This window comes from Apostichopus japonicus, chromosome 16, assembly GCF_037975245.1.
Source record: "Apostichopus japonicus isolate 1M-3 chromosome 16, ASM3797524v1, whole genome shotgun sequence".
Lineage (NCBI taxonomy): Eukaryota > Metazoa > Echinodermata > Holothuroidea > Aspidochirotida > Stichopodidae > Apostichopus > Apostichopus japonicus.
The window spans coordinates 45,223,203-45,245,068 of record NC_092576.1 but is presented as its reverse complement, the minus strand read 5'-3'; the positions used below and the strand labels follow the sequence as shown (position 1 = coordinate 45,245,068).

At 37.9% G+C, this 21,866-nt stretch overlaps 2 protein-coding genes and 1 long non-coding RNA gene across 9 annotated transcripts; 2 read left to right on the top strand and 1 right to left on the bottom strand.

The window, feature by feature from the left end:
• Window positions 1–883: 883 nt before the first annotated feature.
• Window positions 884–8,976, top strand: LOC139982214 (uncharacterized). Its single transcript, XM_071994837.1, has 4 exons — window positions 884–2,669; window positions 5,082–5,238; window positions 6,707–6,810; window positions 7,993–8,976. Exons 1-4 carry the CDS (start codon window positions 2,398–2,400, stop codon window positions 8,843–8,845), a joined length of 1,386 nt encoding a protein of 461 aa, XP_071850938.1. The 5' UTR covers window positions 884–2,397; the 3' UTR covers window positions 8,846–8,976.
• On the top strand, window positions 8,835–20,954 carry LOC139982212 (uncharacterized). Of its 7 annotated transcripts, XM_071994834.1 has the most exons (10): window positions 8,835–8,975; window positions 9,329–9,511; window positions 10,404–10,733; window positions 10,968–11,340; window positions 12,680–12,739; window positions 13,112–13,260; window positions 18,618–18,749; window positions 19,066–19,217; window positions 19,373–19,490; window positions 19,814–20,954. In XM_071994834.1, the coding sequence occupies exons 3-10, from the start codon at window positions 10,575–10,577 to the stop codon at window positions 20,093–20,095; spliced, it is 1,425 nt and encodes a 474-aa protein (XP_071850935.1). In that variant the 5' UTR covers window positions 8,835–8,975; window positions 9,329–9,511; window positions 10,404–10,574; the 3' UTR covers window positions 20,096–20,954. The 7 variants fall into 7 exon arrangements, with proteins under 7 accessions (XP_071850935.1, XP_071850931.1, XP_071850937.1 ...); XM_071994830.1 differs by having other exon boundaries at window positions 10,404–11,340; XM_071994836.1 differs by lacking the exons at window positions 10,404–10,733; window positions 10,968–11,340.
• On the bottom strand, window positions 11,150–14,814 carry LOC139982229 (uncharacterized). Its single transcript, XR_011798056.1, has 2 exons — window positions 14,547–14,814; window positions 11,150–11,283 (listed from the first exon to the last, which is right to left on the bottom strand). It is a non-coding gene; the product is annotated as an uncharacterized lncRNA (long non-coding RNA).
• Window positions 20,955–21,866: the final 912 nt, after the last annotated feature.

Sequence of the window (21,866 nt, the reverse complement as noted above, 5' to 3'; positions counted from 1 at the left end):
CCTCTAGCCACCAAGTTCCTAAACTAACCCCATCCCTTCTACCAGAGCCAAAGCCTTCTTCCAGTTAAAAAAAAATTGAGCCTATCTAAGGAGGATGTTAAATCATTCTGAGCATATGATTTATTAATTAGATACTTAAAGAGGAGATTCTTAATATGGGAGTCAAAGGAGTAAAGAATGTTGTGATTTCAAAAGAATGACCACGTCCTCAGAAGAATTCTATTGTATGGGGTATTGTTAAGGTTAGTGGTACGTGGATTTGAACAATTGAAAATACAATGGGGTCCTCGGTCTGAATGTAATACAAACATGTGTAGGTGAATGTGTGTGTGACGCTTTAGCTTGTATGCACGATAACTCAACAAGGGAATGACCGATCATTACCACACTTGGTGGGTGGGTGGCCCATTGTAACTAGATGAACCCTATTGATTTTGGTGCTTATATCATGAATATTAATGAGGTCACCGGGTCAAACCTGAAAAACTCCAAATTGCAATAACTTGGCTACTATAAGTCGGAATTTCGTCAAACTTGGTATTATGATATTGGTAGATAGTCTTCACACACTGATGTGTGTTGCAATTGATATCATGCATATTAATGATGGGCAGGCTGCAAATATTTTTTTCCCAAATTGAACTGACACTGAAAAAAATGTCCTCGATTCTGATTGGCTCTCAGCGAGCACGTGATATACTTTAGTATTCAACATGGATCCCTCCATACTCTGTCGATATCAGTGTTGAAGATTGAGGTTGTGTCACAATCTTCAATTGAGGTTAGTACTGTAGAATAGAGCGGTGGTTATCACAACTTACTTGATGTAGTCTCTGGTAGTCAATCATGCTGTTCTCACACAACAGTGTTGTACAAGGAACTTGCACACAGAATTCCAGGGATTTTTATTGATCTTGGTCGCTGGAGCATGCAGTCACTTAAGAGTGGGTGAGAGTGCATTCAATGCTGCTTGAGTTAGGGTAATTGAATGTCATGTCAATGTCAATGTCACTACAATCAGTATGATCAACACGAACATATTCAAGATATTCACATTAGCAACTTTCCAAAACTTTTGGTAGGTATATATGAACGAAAGTATATACTGTTCTTAACACAATGAAGCAACTATTCCCAACTACTGCGCCCATTATAGGCAGTCCTAGATCGTTTGTTTACTCGCTTGACTCCGCTCTACACAACACATGTAATGTAGCCTATTGCACTGTGTATAGCATACAACACAATAATACACATTGTATTTGTAATTGTATACATGTAGCCGATGTACATATGTACGAGGTGTTTGTGTACATTCAGAGTTGCGATACTTTTAGTTTTATAATCATAAATTCAAAATGTATTCTGTCAATGAATCATGATAGGCCTAGTCAAATATGCAGTTGCCATGAAGACGGCAAGTGAGTGTGTGCCAGCTTAGCAATTTTTCGGTATGAACAGTTTGTATGCATGGTAACTCAACAAGGGAAATTTAAGGCACTTGCATTTTTCAGCGAGTAGAGTTCCGAGTTTACATACTAGAACCCTTTTCAATAAAATGTTTTTTCTTCCTCATTGTATGGCTTATAAAACTTCCCAAATATTTTTTCTGGTTCAGTCATGAAATCGATCGAACTGAACAATGGTTCTCACTCAATCTTCAGGGTTTCGTTGACATAACGTGAAAGGGTGACATAGCATTGCATGTGACGTCATGTACATGGTGACGTCACATGCCAACAGTTCCTAATACGACAATCTATCAAACTTGGGTAGCGCGGGAAATTTTGGGTTTGTCCGGTGTGTATTACACACTACGTTCATGATACATTCGAAGTTAAGCTATATTTGGACGGGATAATATTTTTTGATTCTGAACCAAAATTTACTGGACACAAAATGGTGGAAGTGAACTGCGACAGAACTTTTCCTCCTGGTAAAGATCGAAGAAATTTAGGTTAACTTCTTTAGGGCTATGTTCAATATACAGTACTTGAAAAACAGGGCACCAAAGAGCCCAGTATTTTATCAATTTGTACATGACATTGTAGCCCGCGGCCCTTGCTGAAAACCACTGTAAAATAGGCTATTTATTGCTAACAAGCTACCAACATATAGGTAAATAACGCTGAGTATGTTACAGAATTGAAAGAAAGCAATGATTTGTGTTGAGTAAGTTAATCTAACTATTCTAAGTCATGAGGTAGCTATAATTGGGCATACTTAAACTTTAAAGAATAAAAAACCCTGATCAATTAGACTGGGTACTTATGTTGTCATGGCATGTATGGGGGCTGGAGTCTGCTACTTGGCTGCCCAGCACTGGCATGCACCAATATATTTTTAATACAGAATGAGTAGCATTATGGGTGTAAAATATGTAGATCAGGGAAGGACATGTATAATTTAAGGTGGAAGAGCACATGTAGAGGGGGTTGCATGGATGAAAGGCATTCCAACATAGTCTCCTCCCACGTTCGATCAAATTTACACATCCACATTTTAACTGGCATTATAAAAAGTACCAAGGATAAATTCTGCACCCAAACTACCCCACAAATGACGACTATGGGCGATGATTTTGTGAGTGGTCTTGTGAATTCCAAATATGAGTTGCAACAACTACTGGAATGTCATAGTCGAGTAACATTGACATCATATGCAAAATGGTAAGAAAACAATTTGATATTAAGACTAACACCACTACCGTAAAGGTAAGTTTTCTATTACCTATATTGTCCGAGCTGTAAAATTGTGCCGTACCTAATCTTCCTGTCATGAAAACTAGATTTTCTACAATGACTAAGAAAATGTGTTTGAAATTGAAGTAAAGGCCTCTCATGATTGCTCAATCAATCAATGATTTTGTAGCTGGATGGACAGCAATTACATGTTTCTACAATTATACTGACATTTAAGCAATCACATATAGTCAAAATGATTTGGTATTTAAGTCACCTTCAAGTATTAAATTGGCATAATAGTTTTATAAAATATATACCTTTTTAGCTCATACCAGCATGCTGGTGTGAGCTATTGTTACAGTGCGGCGTCTACCACTTTATCCGTCAACAATTGGTAAAACCGCTCCCACTCGCACAGTGTTTAATGGAATTTCATGAAACTTAGACACAAGGACCATTGGGTATAGGGCCATCAGAAATGGTCCGAAATTTGGGTTCAAAGGTCACCTGTGGGCCGTAATGGGCCAGTTTGTGGAAATACGCAAAATGCTTCTTCTACAGATTCCATGGTACAATGTTGAGGGTTTGTCACGATAGTATTATGGAAGTTTCACCTTCAGGATGTTCATGAATTTGAGATCAAAGATCAACTAGGGGTCTTTTGTGGCCCGGGCCCGGGCCCTATATTTTCAAATTGCTTCCGTTTACAGTGTTTGGCCAGTTATAATGAAACTTAGTCACAACGTTCCTCGGGATGAGGGTTACGAGGGGTGTTCGGAAAAATGAGGTCAAATGTCATTTAGGGGGTCATCAGGGGTCATTCTTTGTAATATTTTCAAATATCTCAATCTCCTCAAGATTTTGATGGATCACATTCAAAGTTGAACTGATGATTGTTGGATTGTGTATGAATTAGGTAATGCCTAATAATTTTTGGTCAAAAGTTAATTAATTACAATTGATCCCCATTGTTTAAAAAAATCTGAGCCTTCACCTTTTTGCCAAAGCTCCTTTAATTTGTCTCCCAGTCTCTGCAGTGTTTGTTTACATTTGTGGTTAAGCTCTGCAGAGGCTGTTAGTGGAATTAAAGCAGGATTTGGAGTTGTTATTAGCTGTTGAACTGTAAGCATGAGAGCCCTATAGCCAATCAGCACTTGCCGATTCTTAGAAGCCTTTGAGCCTGAGGTATGTAGGCAGCCAGCCAAAATTTTGGGAAGGTGTGCTTGTGAAGTATGTCTGAAGTTAGGTAGAGGGGAGAAAGTTTAATAGGGTAGGTCAGTGGTATTGTTTGAAAGAGTGGGTAAAGTAGGATTTAAAGGGGGAAAATAGGAATTATAGCCAGTGGTGTGGCCAGGATCCTGCTAACGGAGGGGGAGGGGTTCGCCGTTTTGAGCTAGGGGTATAAATTTGTCTTTGAACCTAAAATGTTTGGCCTCATGGGCCCAAAATTGGTGGAATCTGAAAAATGGTCTGAAATTTGGTGGGCCATAAAGTTTTGTGGGCCCTACATTTTTGAGCTCGAAAAGGTATGAGCTCTGCACCATTGGTGCTCTTGTTTAGATGGACCTCATAGGCCTACATAATTATGCTATATTATGCATAATAGAGTTGATCTGTCCCATAAACCATATGTAGGCACATCTTATTGCCACCCAATAGCTGTTCTTAATTCTTAAAAACAAAATCATCATTTATGGCTCTTTAAGATCCCCCACTGTAACTTTATTAGTCCAACTATATATGCACAGCATGCTATCATTGAGAAAATGATTGTGATTACATACAATCGATCTTCTCAGTTAGAAAATGTCATCTGACCTTGACATGTATCTGCTGCTCCCTCATATACAGGGGTTTTCGTTGTACAGACTATTCTTAGCAAAGCATGGGGAACCTAAAAAATTATGTTGGTTTGAACTACTGTAATACAGTGTGGTTTGATCATGAATGATATGTCTGCAGCCAGTGACATTGATTAACTTTTGATTTATTATTTGTACATATAGTACATGCTATTTCAAGCTTTATAACTCTTAACTGTTTTCATATCCTATTTATAAATATGCTGGAATTTTTAATAAACTTCAAACTTGAAACAATTAACCTTTCAAATACAGTTTTGGCTGACCTCACACACTCGATTCAAACTCACATATATACACATGCCACAGATCGACCATGATATTTTCAAATGCAGTCACATCAAATTAGTAGCATGTTGTTATTGCATTGAAAAGTTCAAGTAAATTTCAGCCAAGTCTCCAATGAGGTGATCCTTTCTGGCAGGGGCCCCTGGACAATTAATCTTCTTAGAAATCCTGCATTGGTCCATAATTCACCACATACATCCCTTTATGCCATACTAAGCATTTACCCACATTCACTTTCCTAATACAGGGCAGATGACAGCAAAAGAAAGAAAGCTGCCAGGAACCGAATCCTGTGGAAAATTGAAGAGATTGATGAAAACATACCACTGCAAGTAACAAGCAGGGAAATATTGAACTGCCAGTATGGAAAACCACCAAAACCAAAGAAAAATCCAATAGTGAATGTTGGTCTGGAAACTGTTACCATTATAATGTACAGTAAAGTTATGAAAGTTTTCCCAAAAACTGCAATCTTTGACTTTAAATATCAAACAATATCAGTATGTTGTTAAGTTGCTATTTATAGTAAAGAAAGAAGCCCAAACTAAAACATGCAAGGACTGTTAAATTATAAGAAGGTAGTTTGTCAACAGTTTCCATTCTTTCATTGGTTCTTGGACATTGAGATCGAAGATAAAAGAACCTCCCTAAAAAACAAAAACAAAATTAAGATCAAATGAAAACCAGGTAATATATGGAATATATTGTCTTGCAAGAAAAGCAAGAATATGTTTGACAAAGTAATACAACCAAAATTTGCAATAGGTGGTGGGGTAGAGATTGCACTAACGACGATTTAATTGGCAGCTAAACATACAGGTCCTGGCTGTTGCAGTCATACAAACTAATAATGTAAAATATATGTCAGCTATAGCTCTCTGAAAATTTAGTAGAATGCACAATTGCATATTAAGGTTAAAGTGAAACTTATTAGCACCAGAGTGCACAAGGTACAGTGCACATTGTGCATACTGATTGAGACCAGAAAAGAGAAGTCAATCAGCTAGACATTATCACCACATTCAGATATATAATAAAGCAGGCATAATATTTTACATCCTGCTGATCTGCAGTTGCACTTTCTTGACATTAAATTAAACCAAACAGTTGTTTGTTTCATCATACCAATTTTGATCAAAATCAAACGAGAGCGACATTTGATTGCCTGCCCTCAGCAAGTAAGCAACAACATCATAAAAAAAAAATAAGTTCTGCAATAAACGTTGAGCACCAACATAACCATGCAGTGTGTTTTGTTGCCTCACAAATAAAATAACAGCCAGTTTTGTCAAGTATCATTTTTATCAACTTGCTACCTAACAAAGCACTTACTCATCTAAAAAGGTATTCTGGTGCAGCCTTAGCGAAGGCATTCTTGGGGCAAATATAAGCCATCATTTGTAAGCATTCAAAGCTTTAATGAAGCCTTCATTTTAGGCTTCAGAGCAAATTTATGCTAGCATTAAGGCTGCAGAGCGAATGCCTATTTAAAGCTTCAAAGTGAATACTTATATGCAAATTTAAGCCATCGAAGCCTTAGCTAATTTAAATTTTTCGGCTCTGGTGCAGCCTTAGCAAAGCCTTAGCGAAGGCATTCTTGGGGCAAATATAAGCCATCATTTATAAGCATTTGAAGCTTTAATGAAGCCTTAATGAATGCATTCATGTTTGGTAAGGTAATGTGTTCCATGTGAGGAACATATCATAAGCTCATGTATATCTCAGGAGTTACCTATCATAATATATCATATGAATTATTTACCCCTACGTTATGTTTGAAAGTATAAACCTCTATCCCCCCCCCCCCCCCTCCTCCCACCACTTCAATGACTCCTTTTACTATATATTTTTTATTTCTTTTACTTTCAACAGATCTCAGATCACAATTATGGCCAACCAAGCCGAAACAGATTCTATGTACAGAAAAGCCGGAAAGTTGGATGTCCATCTAAAGTCTACATAAGACACATCACAAGGTACAGTATGAGTAATTCTGTTCCATAGTTTATTTAAACCAGAATGAAAAAAATACATAATTTCGATGATGTAAATTTTCATGAATCAGATGAACTGCAATGTCATGTTTACAAGGCTTTCACAATTTGACCTGTTGTCCCAAAACCACCTTTGGTCCCCACCAAAATCGATAGGCTTCTTTTACTCAATATTATACACCTTCATACCAAGTATGAAATCTACCCTAGGTTCCAATATTAAGATATCATGTTAACAAGGTTTTCACAATTGACCTCTGATGAATTCAAATGACCTTTGACCTCCAAAAACAATAGGCCTGTTGCACTCAATGTGGTTTTTCTACACACAAATATGAGGTCTGCCTATGCTTCCCTTCTTGAGATATATTGTATACAAGGTTTCCACAATTTAACCCATGTTGACACTAAATGACCTTTATCTCTACCAAATACAATAGGCTTCTTGTACTTAATGTGGTCCTTCTACACACCAAATATGAAGTGCTCTGACCTTACCTTCTTGAGATATCATGTTTACAAGATGGGCTTCCCAAACACACACACTCGCAAAAACACATACGCCATCCTAAATGCAAAGGTTACAATTATCATCGAAACCCAAAATAATGGCAGAATGTATGTTGGGGTGCTGCTTTATGTGAGCAATTCAGTGGGTATTTGTTATAACAAAAATAGAAATTGTGACGAATCCATGAAAATCTTGTCAGCTGGCTCATCAACCACTAGAACAAGGTCAGGTGGCCTGTTAACTCCAGGTCCCCCATTTCTCGCCTATCAACCTCACAGTCTTGCTAAATCAAATAATTATTTTTTAGCTCTCATCTCCATTTGATGACCTAATTCTTACTCAGTCGGTGAATTCATGACTGTGAGGGTTGCTCGCAGCTAACAATAAAACACAATGCGTGCTTATTTATAATCAAAACCTGTTTGTTAAGGCTAGAATGACCCTCCAGAATTTGCATGGCCGGCCTTTCCCTCTTTAAGGCTCTCTATAGACAGATGGAGTTAGTGCCTGCTTTATAGTTGCCTGGCTGCTATTGGTGAACAAATTGCAAACATATAAGTTAAATAATCTCATTAGGTGGGTATGGCTGTCTCTCTTTTCAGACTACTTTGAAATCTCTTCAAAAATCCATGGCTTCAAAATTTGTCTTCCAGATACAATGCATTCAAACTGTCAAAAACTGCTGGCCAAAGAGAAAAACAGAAGACAATGGAAAAACTACACCAGACGATTCACTCCAAAGAGGCTGATACCAATCCAGAGCAGATAATTCATGTCAAACTACCATTGCACCAATCCCAGAAAAATCACAAAGTGTCCATTGAAAGTGGTTTTTCCAAACCAATTGATGCAGCTGTAAGGGACAAAATACATGAATATGTCTCATTAAGTATCACATCAGTGCCATTAATTAAGCGAGTCCTTAAAACATTTGTGGAGTCGGAACTATGCCCAGCAAATCAGGTCAAACCAACATCAAATGACAGAGCATATTTTCCAAGCTGCCATGCCATCCAAAACCATGTGCATCATGCATTAGTTGCAGGTAGATTTTCTGGACTGGACCAAGAAAATCTGGAAAATAAAGTTGCTGATTGGAAAGAGAAAGAAAAGTCATCGAACTTCTTCCTTCGGAAATGCACGAGCGAGGAAAGTCATGAACAAGCGTCAAAACATATCAGAGAGGCACACATTTTTACAGAAAGATGTTTTCCCCTAACTGATGATAACGATTTAGATGATAATAGTGATGAGCCATATGTAAGGAAAAACACTTTCCTCTTCATCTACCAGACAGTGCAACAGAAGATGCTACTAGAAAGATATGGAGAACTAGTACTGCTTGATGCCACCTACCGTACAACTAAATATGCCCTCCCCTTATTCATAATGGTTGTAAGGACAAATGTTGGTTATACACCTGTTGCAACATTTATCTGTGAGAGTGAGACGACTGCACATATTGCAGAGGCCCTTTCAATCATCAAGGAGTGGAACCTTCGGTGAAAACCTCGATTCTTTGTGATCGACTATTCTGAACCAGAGTATCAGGCCCTTCAAGATGTGTTTCCAGAGGCTCACAAGTATGTTTGCAGCTTTCACAGAGAGCAAGCTTGAATCCGCTGGTGCAGGGAAGGTGGGTTTCAATCTAACTTTTATCATCAAATACAGGCACTAGACTGCAACACAAATCTACTTATCAACTTTCTACTAGTATGTACCCACTCTGTTCTAGAATAGGTCATGTCATAAATGGTGAGGGCATTAGTTGGCTTTATCATTTCCAGCATTGTTTACCACATACTATCAGTATGTACATAAGACTGTTTTGGGCTAAAGGTTAACACTGAAGGATTCCACAGCTTTGATAGTTCATTTTCGATTTGAACCAGCCACTTTCACAGAACCTAAGTTAAGTAGAAGGCTACTTCTTTGTTGTTTCCCACACCAATTTAACACTAACCATGAAACATCTTTTTTATTCCACAGGAAAAAACCAACTAACCACTGACAACCAACACCACCTCTTGAAAAATGCTGAGGGACATTGCAACAGCAAACTCAAAAGAAAAGTGTGACAAAGGGATCCACATTTTGCGTTCAAGCAAGTTGTACGCCTCAAACAACAGAGTGAAAGCATACACTGAGACTAGATGGCTTGGCATATGTCAGGTATGTTATTGCTTCATTATAAAATTAAGGCAATACTTCCAAAATGAAATCCAGCCATTTGCTTTCCTTCTTACTTGTGATTTATAGCTCCCAAGAATCATTCACAAAATAAATCATTCCATTTAAGTTAATAGACAATAACTGTAAGGTCGTATCAATTTTTGCCCAAGCTTTTATTCACATAACTGGTACATAAAAGATATTTGGTATTAATCAACTAATATAAATATAAGTACATTGTCTTTCTAGTTATAAACGTGTCATACATTGACATGCATGTGTGATGACTAGTTTTCATTAGGACAACATTGTTACAATAAAACAAAATTTTTGCATTGTCAGTAACTCTATATTCACTATCTAATTGATGTATTCCCTGCAAGATAAATTGGATGCCACATAGGTACGGCCTTACAGTAACTATACATTGCGTTACTTAGCTTTCCTGATACTTGTTCATACAGATAACACGTATGTTCAAGTGTGCAGTGTCTTCAAAGGTTCTAGCTAAGGCTTACAAGTAAATGACTGAGTGTTTGATTGATAATGATTCAGTTGAACTTTTAATATCTAAGTACTTTGATGTTAAAATAAAGCCAGCTCAAATTCAATGCTTGCTAGTTCTGCTACACTTGGTACTACTCGAATCCTTAGTACAATTACCGGAAAGTACAGTCCAGTTTTGTGATACTTTTAATAGTCTATCCACTTCATGTGAATTTAACTTCTGTGAACTCTGTAAGTTGCATATGATCTAACAACAAGCACTTAGTGGTAAAACTGTCAACAATAGTAAAAATGAAATGAGGAGAATTGCAATTTCATGAAAGAGACAGTAAATGTTTATATTTCAGTACAGTTCAATGCTGACCATTACCCATTTACTTAACAGTGATGGTGCAGAGCATATGCACTGCCTGGCTTCAATGTATCAGTCACAACAAACAATGGAGTAGAAGCACTTAACAGAACACTGAATCAGTTCTACCTTAAGCTGACAACAACAAACACTGTCTCTTCATTGGCTGAAACTCTGGTGTTGGACTTCATACCAGATCAACTGATGTCCTACACAAGAAAAAACTATGCCTTCAGTAGCCAGTACAAGGCATACAACCCACAAGTGCCAGCATTTTTGCATGATCGACCGAGAGCCTTTGTTAAGCACTGCCTGACAAAGATAAGTGCGGCCGCTCACTACAAATCAAAGGATGTCCAAAAGGTTGGTGAAAATATTTTTCAGGTGAAAAGTGAAAATTCCTTACAATGGTATGAAGTGTTCCTTGGGGACTCAAAATCATTCCCCAAATGTCAATGTGCTGCATTTATGGAGAACCTCATGCCATGCAAACATCTCTTTGCAATATTTGCACACAGTGATGCCACCTGGAACAGCCTGAGTCCACTGTATGAAAACAGTGCATATTTTAACCTGGACTTGAGTTTTCTTTCAAAGGAAGTTCAGTACAAATCTTGCCTAAGAGATGATCAAGAAGTTGATACTGGGAGCCCTGTCCAACAGGAAGATGAGACAGACATCAGTGGTGAAGAAGCCAGTACCTGCAATCGGTATATCCATTCTACCCGGAAGTGCCTCAGAGAAAAACTGAAGGTTCTGCAGGATCTCTCTTTTCTCTCCTCTGATGTTGATGTCATGTCAAATGTCATCTCCCAACTCACACTGGCATGTGCTGAACTGGAACAGACCATACCAAGAGAAAGCCAGTTGCCTCTACACCAGTCTGGCAAGAAATCAGCCCTTCGTCCACTGCCTCAAAGAAAGAAAAAGATGAAAAAGGCAAAACAGTCAAAGATGACAAACAGAACAGGTATAATTTATAACTTTAGAAATAGGTATGGTGGTAGCTTTACCTAAGGTAGCATCACCTGATATGATCATGGACGGCAGACAATTGTTGTAAAAATAAGTTTCTGTCATCATTTACAAACCAGAAAGTCAATTGAGTCATTGGTTACTTGCATATGTGTGATGCAACTTTGGATACAACTTCTGTGTTACTCACCAGAAATGTCCAATGTCATACAATGGTTTGACAGTAACTATTGATGAGTACCTACACATTGATGGCTGAATTTCAAACCAACTTTCACTTCTTCAGTGCTGATACTTACATTTTTCAGATCATTTGCTTTAGGAAGTTACCTGGCATGACTTTAACCTCCATACCAAGGATGAAGTTGTAGCAACTGTTACTGATTGATATAACCTGTTTCAACAGTTTTCTTACTTTTTCTTCAGAAGACCTCAAGTGATTGTTATTTGCCATGATAAACAGTAGGAGTCATCTACTTTCCCATCTTGATATATCGTTTTTACAATGTTTACAGACTATCACCTCAGTTGACAACAAATTACCTTTGACCTCCAAGAAAAATAGGCATCATCTGCTCACCAAGGGTTAGCTACATATGAACTTTGATGTTAAAGCGCACTTTCCCGAGTTTTTCAGACACTGCATTTACAAAATTTTCAGACTTTGAGCTCAGTTCACCTCAAATGACCTTTGACACCCCATGAAAACCCATGGAAATGATATTCTCATGGATACCTACAAACCAAATTGAACATCAAGCGACTATCTTCTAGAGATATTTGGACATCAGAACTCTTCAGTCGTTTGCCTCTGTTGACCTTAAGTGACCATGAAAAGCATTCTGCTCACTAAGGGCTACTTATATACCAAGTATGCTTGCATACACACACCATCGCGATCACATAGTTACCTTTAGCCCAAGTAATTTGTAGAAAAGTATAATTGCTTTCAGATTCCTTGGCAATATGAAAGCAAGCCTCAGAAATCATTTTCCCACTTCGGAATTGTAGAGCAATAATGTTGTGAAGCGCATGGTCATTAGTTTAACAATATTAATTGGTTTCTGCCTATTCATGGATGGATAAATACAAAGTCATATTTTGTTACCGATGCTTGACCCATGTTAAACTTTGACCACCATTTGATCCACTACTAGGAATAATTTAAACTCACAATCATGACTATGAAGGTTCCGATTTCTAATCGAAACCAATAATTTTCCAATATCCCAGCAATATTTTTGCTGCTTTGTGCTTAAAATGTGCAATATTTCACCTGTCTTTATATGCAAACATGATCTAATAGACATAGATAATTTCCTGTCTACCAACAGACCCACCCCCCAAAAAGAGGGTACATTTCGAAGCAACAGGCAGTGGTGACAAATCCAGTGGTGAGAAACTCCTGAAATGATAACTACTTTTTAAGTATAAAAAAAAATACTGTTTTTTGTTTATAATGTGTAACATTTAACCCACCTGTATCTTGAAGCATGATATCTAAAAATCATAAATGATATCCTTTATCTACCAACAGACCCACCCCCCCCCCCCTTAAATTATCATTGTGCTTCAGCTTCACTATGACATATATTTGCAGGAAACTTGTCACATCAAGGACTTTTCTCATTTGAAATATAATGGCCTTTGAATGGCAGAAGCTACCATGTTCAACTACTTAATGTGAAGACGACAGTATGTACTAAAATAAAGTATAGCACTGGACATTGCTGCACCATTAACCCACAAATTATGTCAATCCTCAGAGACAGACCAACTCTTGCAAGAATTAAAACAATCTGAGAGGACCAACCTAAAAAGGATTCACAAGGAGCAACGTTACCATGTGTGTGGGGAGGTGTTGGAATACGATGATTTCAAAAGCCTTATCTACCCAAACTGGCTCAATGACAAGGTAACACTTGCGTTTTACATTTTAAAAATATGAATAGTTTGCCATCAGCCGATGTTGGAAACAAATCCCATATACACACTCTTCACTACTTTGCTTTTGGTTATTTCAACAATAGATCAGTACAATTTTGCACATACATCTAATTGTTGCTGGTAGCAGCAAGATGTCCACTTTATTCAACCTAGAAAAAAATGTTATTAGCTATCCTAATATAATGCTTATGCCTGCCCGCTTACAGTAGCTCAGGACACAAGTCTTAGCAATAAAGTTTAACTCGAACCCACAAGAGAACAAGGCAATATATTCGTTTCATTTAATCAATCTATGCAGATCAAGTTTCCACTCTTCTAGGCAAGTTAATTATGCACTTTCTGCACGATTCACCTTGAACTAAAATTTGACATCAGATTTTAGTGAAACTTTCTTGCTGGAACACTTTCCATGTTACTTTGCTCAGTAGAGAAAAGTAGTGAACCTGAGGAGGGGACGTGACACAGGATCCTTAGTAAATGAATACTAATCAACACCAGAGCTCCATTGAAATCCATTTATTGCTGTACCAAAGTGTTCTGTGTCCACAGTTCTCTACCAAATAGTTCAATACCAAACAGTTTAATACAAAACTGTCTTGAAATTGATAAACAAAATTAAAATAGTAAGAAAAGGTAGAATAGAACAGTAGGACAAAATTAATGTCCCTTTTCACTCTCACATATCTGTCCTTAAACATAAAGCTATAACAAACATATATCCAACTTAATCACCTGTGAATATAAACTCCTAAACCTTCAGTACAGTCTTTGGTATGAAAACCTTAACTCACTGTAAAACATGCAGGAACAAAATGCATCTGGTGAACATGAATAAATGGAAACTTGAAGGAAAACATACAAAAAATTATAAATTAACAATTACAATAGTCATACACAACTTTCAGCAGGGCACTGTTGCTCCGAAAAGTATAACATGACAGATGAAAGCATAAAACACAGGTAAAATTTACTGACTGTTTTCTTGTCTCAACAAACTCAACTTACTGGCCCAGGAAGTCAAAGTTCTATAACTTTATGATATCTGCAGGTTGAACACTAAACCAGGTCTAGTGACCTACAATTAAACAGTAAATACAAACTTAAAATATTATTGTGATGAAAACAATAATCACTGAGAAGTGATCACAAAAGACTCTCATAAGTAACCCTATTCTAGTCTCTCTAAAAGAAGTGATCGAAAGAAAAAGGCAAAAAGTATAGTCTGACTGACAAATAACTTGAAAAATAACTCACTGGTTGCATGGATATAGACAGATTCTCAATTCAATTTCTATGCTGTCACTGGAGACACTTCCTTACTGAATGAAGGTTTGCAGAGGAGTCATGGAGAAGAAGCAGCCCCATCCCCAGCTCCATAATATACCTAAAACTCCCAAACACTGTATTTTCCCCAGAGTCCCTATGGATGTAGATGCTACTCTGTAGATCACTATCCCGAATACAAACTGACAGCATACAGCTGCCAAATGAATAAAACTAGTAGTGCAGGATTATGTTAGTTCCCAGGGGCGGATCCAGGGGGGGCCGACCCGGCCCCGGCCCCCCCTTTTTGGAAATCAGTTGCGTTTTTTATGTGGGAGTATACTTCAGATTCCTAATAGGCATAACTTTGTGAAAGAAAAGCCTAATATATATCCAGCTGCTCTTCCCTGAAACGCGATTGTTTTTATTCCAAATTTGAAACTAAGGCAATTATCAGGCCTACGCGACATCACGTATTAATTAGATACGTCTCAGTACTATAGTGCTGACTATTACTGTCAGGGAAAATCAATGCACAGTTAGCAAGTATATCATAATTATCTGAATGAAAGGGGTGTAGGCGGTTTTACACTATCTAACGCAACATAGTCGCCAAGAACCTGAAGTATTTTTAAGGGAGGGCCCGAGGAACATGAACTTATAGCATGCTCCTCGTGGTGAAAAATAATTGCACCTATTAGGTGAATTGAGTGTACTGTTAATAGTAGGAGAGACTAGTGTAGGTTCTTATGACCAACTAGACCGGTTTCTGCTCTCAAACTTTATAGGAGGAGCTTCATCAGTAGTAGCCTTTGAATATTTTATATTCGGCCTGGGCGTCTCGTTCTCAAGATGCATCTATTTTCTGTGCACGAGTTTTTATGGACTCATATAGTGCAGCTATAAGAGCATCTAAAAGAGATTCGTGTGAACCTTGAGAGTCAGCTGATTCTTCGTTAGTATGAAACCTTGAGTTTATAAGTAAATCTTTGAGATTTTGGGCCCTTTTGTAGGCTAGAATCGGTTCTTTTGGAAACAGTTTGGATAATTCCGCGTGCAGGGGCGTAGCGAGCGGGGGGGGGTGTCTGGGTGTCACACCCCCCAATAATTTGGTCGCTGTCGGCAAATTTTGGGTCTGTCGGCAAAAGGAGAAAAGGTGAAGAGAGCGGAAGGGGAAGAAAGAAGGAAAGCTGAATAGAGAAAAGGAGAACGGGAGCTTCTTTATCGGTTATTTCGATTTTCCAGTTCTTCATCTGATAAACTCATTCACCAATCCAATCACCCGACGCCTGCAAGTTAAAAACCTCTCGGCAAATAACTGATAATGTCACGGCCGTCAGTATAGCTACTGTAGCCAGGCTCAGCTAGACGAGTGCCAGAATCGCCGGCAACTCAGTGAAAGAAATGGAATTAAAGGCTTCCGTATAGGCCGCAGCCCATGAGTCGTGCTATCGTGTGACAACGTGTTGTTATTATCCTCTGTTCAAAATGACGTCATCGTAGATGTCATTCGTTCTCCGTGGAAAACTTAAGGACACGGCTCACGAATTGTACACAATTTTTAACTTTTCTCGCTTGTATATCAATGAATGTTGTTATTTCTCATTACCGGAAAGTTTTCTGAACATTTTCATCACGAAGTTTCACTATTTCAACGATCGGTGAAAGAGAAAACACAGTTCGATAATTGGTCCCAATTAATTCTTCTTCTGCCGACTGCCATAAAAATAATATCGAAATGGAAATTCTACAGTGCCAAATTTGACTTAAAATATGCACCAGATTGCATCTAACGACGTTTCAAAACTAAAAGTTTTCCAAAGGGGAGGGGGACACCCCCTCCCATTAGACCCCTCCCCCATTTCAGTCATATCTTCCAGATCCGTCGGCAAATCAAATCCTCCACACCCCCCCCCAACAAAAAAATATCGCTACGCCCCTGTCCGCGTGTTGCGAGATTAAGTGTCAATGTTTCAAAAGTACATTTTTCAAATGCGTGGTCTTGATATGGGGTGTATAGGTTAGCTTGAACACCATTGGTGGTTCCTTTTGTTTAGGTTTGGTAGTGAGGTATTGCCCACGGTTTTCAAATTTTATGCCTTTCGTGGCTGAGGCAATTTCCTCTTTCTTATAGTTACGGAGTAACAGTTTCTCTGTGAACGCATTCTTTTTCTGTAAGAAATCAGTCTCATTGTTACATAGACGTGCGTATCGCAAGACTTCCCTTTTAATGAAGCCTTTAAAAGTGGCAAGTGGGTGTGCAGAGTTTCTGTCGAGGTATTGGAAGGTTTCCGTGGGTTTGGTGTAGACTTTGGTGTCGAATAACCCATTGGTTTCAAACCTTGGACCTTTGAAGATTTTCAAATCTAGGTATGTTACCTCGGTGTTTAATATTTCTACCGTAAACTTTAAGAAGCGGTGAATTTCATTCAACCTGTTTACTAGTTGTTCAAATCCCTGAGGTGAACTGTCGTAAAGCAATAGAATTTCATCTCTATAGCGGAGCCATTTTAAGATTTTATTATCTGTCGGTAAAATCTGGTTTTCCAGTCTATGCATGACGATATCACAGATTTCCGGAGAGGCTTGGTTACCCATGGCGCAACCGATCTTTTGTAGATAGAATTGGTTATTGAACTCGAAACAGTTTCTTGTTAAATATAAGTTCAATTAGTTTGCGCATGGATATGGAAGATATTTTATTTATTCCATATTCGCTTTTTTCCGCCTTTTCATAGACTTCTCGACATTTATCTAATGCCTCCTCTTGGGGAGTATTGGTATACATGGCGACGACATCGAGTGTAGCAAGTACTACTGCTTTTGGTAACGGGGTGGCTTCCACAATTTTCAGAATGTGATTTGTGTCTTTCACATAGGTGCTTTGTTTTAATACAATAGGAAGCAAGAAATAGTCCACAAATTCCGATATTTTTTCGGTCGGTGATCCGTTTCCGCTTATTATCAGGCCCTCCCTTAAAAATACTTCAGGTTCTTGGCAATTACGTTGCGTTAGATAGTGTAAAACCGCCTACACCCCCCTTTCATTAATAAGTATATCATAATTATCTCATTGAATATATCTTGTTTTATGTTTTTTCTTGGGGTGAATCTGGTGTCATAATTTTCGCGCAAAAGAAAAAACGAATCGACGCAATAATAGTGTATCCATTGTACATGCACTGTTGAGCGTTGTTAAATATGTGTCTATCGAGAAAAAATATGTGCACAAAAAAGCGTGTCTGCAACGTTTCTGGTTTTTCTAGTTTTTGGCGAAATGTTTCACCATTTTGCATCTAAGCACTCACAATTAACCAAAAATTTCCAAGGGGGAAGGGGACAACCCCTCCCCCTAGACCCCTCCCCCAGGACGCAGATCACTAAAGTGCTACCATCTGGATGTCGGCCCCCCCTTTCTCAAAATCCTGGATCCGCCCCTGGTTCCTCCTCCTGAACAACACTGTAGGAAAGAAGTAGAGAGGCAGAACATGTCTCAACATGCATGGCAAAGGGAAGTTGACAGGCATAACAGCAGAGGGTCTCCACTCTCCTATGCCTGCCAACTTCCTGAGAGTAGAGCTATGCCAAGGCCAGCTAGCAGCAACAAGGTGAACTATCTATGGGGTGCCAACATTGCAAATTTTTACTTCAAGTTATCACAGCAGCTAAAATGAATGTGTGATTCCATGGTCCAAAATAGTCCAACACTAACAGCTAACAATGTGGCCATATTCAGCTGTCCCATTTTTAACCAAAATGTTTCCCATATTGGCTTGGAATGGACTAGCCCATGTGACTGAGGAGCATAGTAAACAACTTTTGTTCAGAATGGTTTGTGTTGTGACAGATACATACTGTATGTGCAAACAAATGGCAACATCTCTGTTTGGTGAAATAAAGTAATATTCTGGCCCTGAACTCTGATTTATGCTTTAATACACTAAGCTATACTGAAAGTGACCCTCATCCAAATATGGGTTGCTTGACTCACTTCGAGAAGTATGTCCAGTTAACCTGAATTGCATCTAATCTTTTATAAATGAACATATTTGTATTTTGCAGGTAATGAATGCATACCTCTCTGTACTACGTTCACAATGTAATACAAGTGATACCAACCACGTCTTCATCATCCCATCGTATCTAGCAGTTTTATGGGATGCTGGGAGATTTAACACATGGATGATGCGAGAGGTGATTCTTTTTGCATTTCTTTACCCCTTTCCCTGCTTTTCACTTTTTCGGACAGTAACATATATTCGTTAAATGGATAAGTGCTCTGCTATGTTATTCCTTGCAATGCTCTCCTAAAGCAGCGTTTCTCTATAGGTTGCAATGCATGCAAACTATTTAAACACAGTATATTCTTATTATGCCTCCTCTCTATGAAGTTTCCTCTTATAACAATAAACTGGTAAGGCTGGAACCTTATGATTATATTCCACCAGCTGAACTGATGTAAGGTACTGTACCTAATAATGTTTTTTGTCCATTTGTTTCAACCTATTAGATAAATCTGGTCATGTGTAAATGGATCTTCATGCCCATTAACATCACTAACAACCATTGGATTCTCTTGGTGGCCAATGTTCCACAGATGTCTGTGTCAATTCTTGACTCAATGGACACTGGAAAGGGTCTATCCTATGTAGGAAAATGGAAGTAAGTATTGGGCTGGTTTTGTAACTTGTTTATAGTTGTAAATTTCAAACTAAATAAAATTAATGCAAGGGAGACTGTAGTACTGTTTCTTCCAAACAAAGGCAGCATATTTGAGGCTCAAAAAATGTTAAATATCTGCAATTACAACCTTTCAGGAAGTTCATGCATAATCGCTCAAGGCTAGTTGGAGAGCTTGATGGAGAATGGAAGACTGGACATTTGATGTCAGCCCAACAGAAAGATGGGAACTCATGTGGGCCTTTTGTATTAATGGTGAGTAAATCCAATAGAGGTTCTACCAATTTACAAACTCATTTAAAGAAAGAAAAAATTCTCCAAATTGTTCTCAGACATGAAGCATGAACACAGAAAAAGATGACTGAATGTCCCAGTGAAGTATATGTCTTTCAGCGTGGTAATAAAGCAGTTTAAGAATTTTGACGATATTTGAAAATCTGGCATAGTTTGAGCCAATACAGTATACCTTAAAGAATTATGGTATACCTTATTGTGATAGAATTAATCTGTTAACTTTGAAGAGATAAAAAAAATATGCTGTATTACCATTGTGCTATATTTCAATGATTTTCTTACAGAATGCTTTAGCATTGACTCGAGACAGCCTTTTAGAAAGTCTTACACATGAGCATGTACTGCTGACGAGGAAGTATGTCTTCACCATACTTAAGAAGAATGCATTGAAACCACCAGGGCTGAGGAAAAAGTGTGACATGCCTGGATGTCTTCAGCCTGAAATACCTGCAATGTGGGTAGCATGTGATGTATGTGGAAGATGGTGTCATTTCCTTTGTGTGGGAATGAAGAAAAAACCCATGCAAGAGTATTTGTGTCCCATATGCATAGCTCAATATAGATAGTATAATACTATCATCAAAGAAAATATGTTCATGTTATGAAAGTGCCCCTCACAGAACTGAACACTCTTGAATTCCCCATATATGGGCCACAGGTACAGATTTTCAGCAGAAAGTTATACTGGAGTTCATACCTCCAGCTGTAGAGCTGGATGCTTATCACTCTTGTGTACGCAAATTGCATGGCCAGGCAAGACCACTGTTTATTATGCTTGGATAACTTCAGAGTTGGCTTCTTTGCAGAGTGCTTAAATATCATGTTACTGTTCAAAAGAAAGATCATCTTCTTAGACAGATAAGACTCATATGCAGGAATCAGTGAATTGTTTGTGTTTTTTTTTACTAAAATGTTTATCATTCGATGCAAGGCTGCACAATTTGTGTCAGTTTCTGAAAGGGGTATTTCATGCCATGTATCTAGTGGTCTAGTTGTTACCAAGACTTGTCTTGGGGCTTCATGTACTTTAAAAATCTTGTAATAAATGGCCTACAGTATTGAATTCATGTCAGACCTTCACCTGCATGCTAATGTTGAGGTTTAACAAAAAATGTTGACGAGTCCACAAATATTTGTCTTGGGGCTTCATGTACATTAAAGATCTGGAATTATATTGCCCATTATATTCAAATAAGCTCATCACCCATAGAAAAGTAGATTAAAATTGATGAAAGGTTGTTGACAAGACCCCAAATATTTGTCTTTGGGCTTCATGTACATTGAAAATCTGGAATTATATTACCTATTAAATTCATGTAAGCTCATCACCATAACCAAGTGGGATTAAAATTTAAGAAAGGTTGTTGACAAGACCCCAAATATTTGTCTTGGGGCTTCATGTACATTAAAGATCTGGAATTATATTACCTATTTAATTCATATAAGCTCACCACCCATAAAAAGTGGATTAGAGGTTATTGACAAGACCCCAAATATTTGTCTTGGGGCTCCATACACATTGAACATCTGGAATGATATTGCCTATTAAATTCATATAAGCTCATCACCCATAACCAAGTGGGATTAAAATTTAAGAAAGGTTGTTGACAAGACCCCAAATATTTGTCTTGGGGCTTCATGTACATTCTGGAATTATATTGCCTATTAAATTCATATAAGCTCATCACCCATAAAAAAGTGGATTAGAGGTTGTTGACAGTCCCCAAATATATGTTTTTGGGCTTCATGTACATTAAAGAGCTGGAATTATATTGCCTATTAAATTCATATAAGCCCATAACCCATAACCAAATGGGATTTAATCAAGGTTGTTGACAAGACCCAACATACTTGTTTTGGGGATTCATATACATTAAGAATCTTGAAATATATTGTTTTTTTAATACATGTCGTCCCATCACCATTAACTGTGATTTAAGTTAAATAAAAGTTGTCACCAACACCACAAAGACTTGTCTTTAGGCTTCATATATGTTGAAGATCGGTGTATTACAGTATATTGCATTTAAAATCAATATAAGCAAGTGGGATCAAATTTGTTAAAGGTTGTTGACAAGACCCCAAATACTTATCTTGGGGCTTCATATACATTAACAATCTTGAAATGTGTTGTCTATTGAACTCATATTTAGCCCATTACTGTATACCCCTAAAATGGTATTAAGATTTAAACAGGCTATTGATGGAAGACAAATTTACTGATCTTAGAGCTGGACAATGTATTCATATCTAAATTTCATAATAGATATCCGTTTGAATAATGTAGAGTAACCCCATAACCCTAAAATTACTGTATGCTGGTTTCACAGCGTCAGA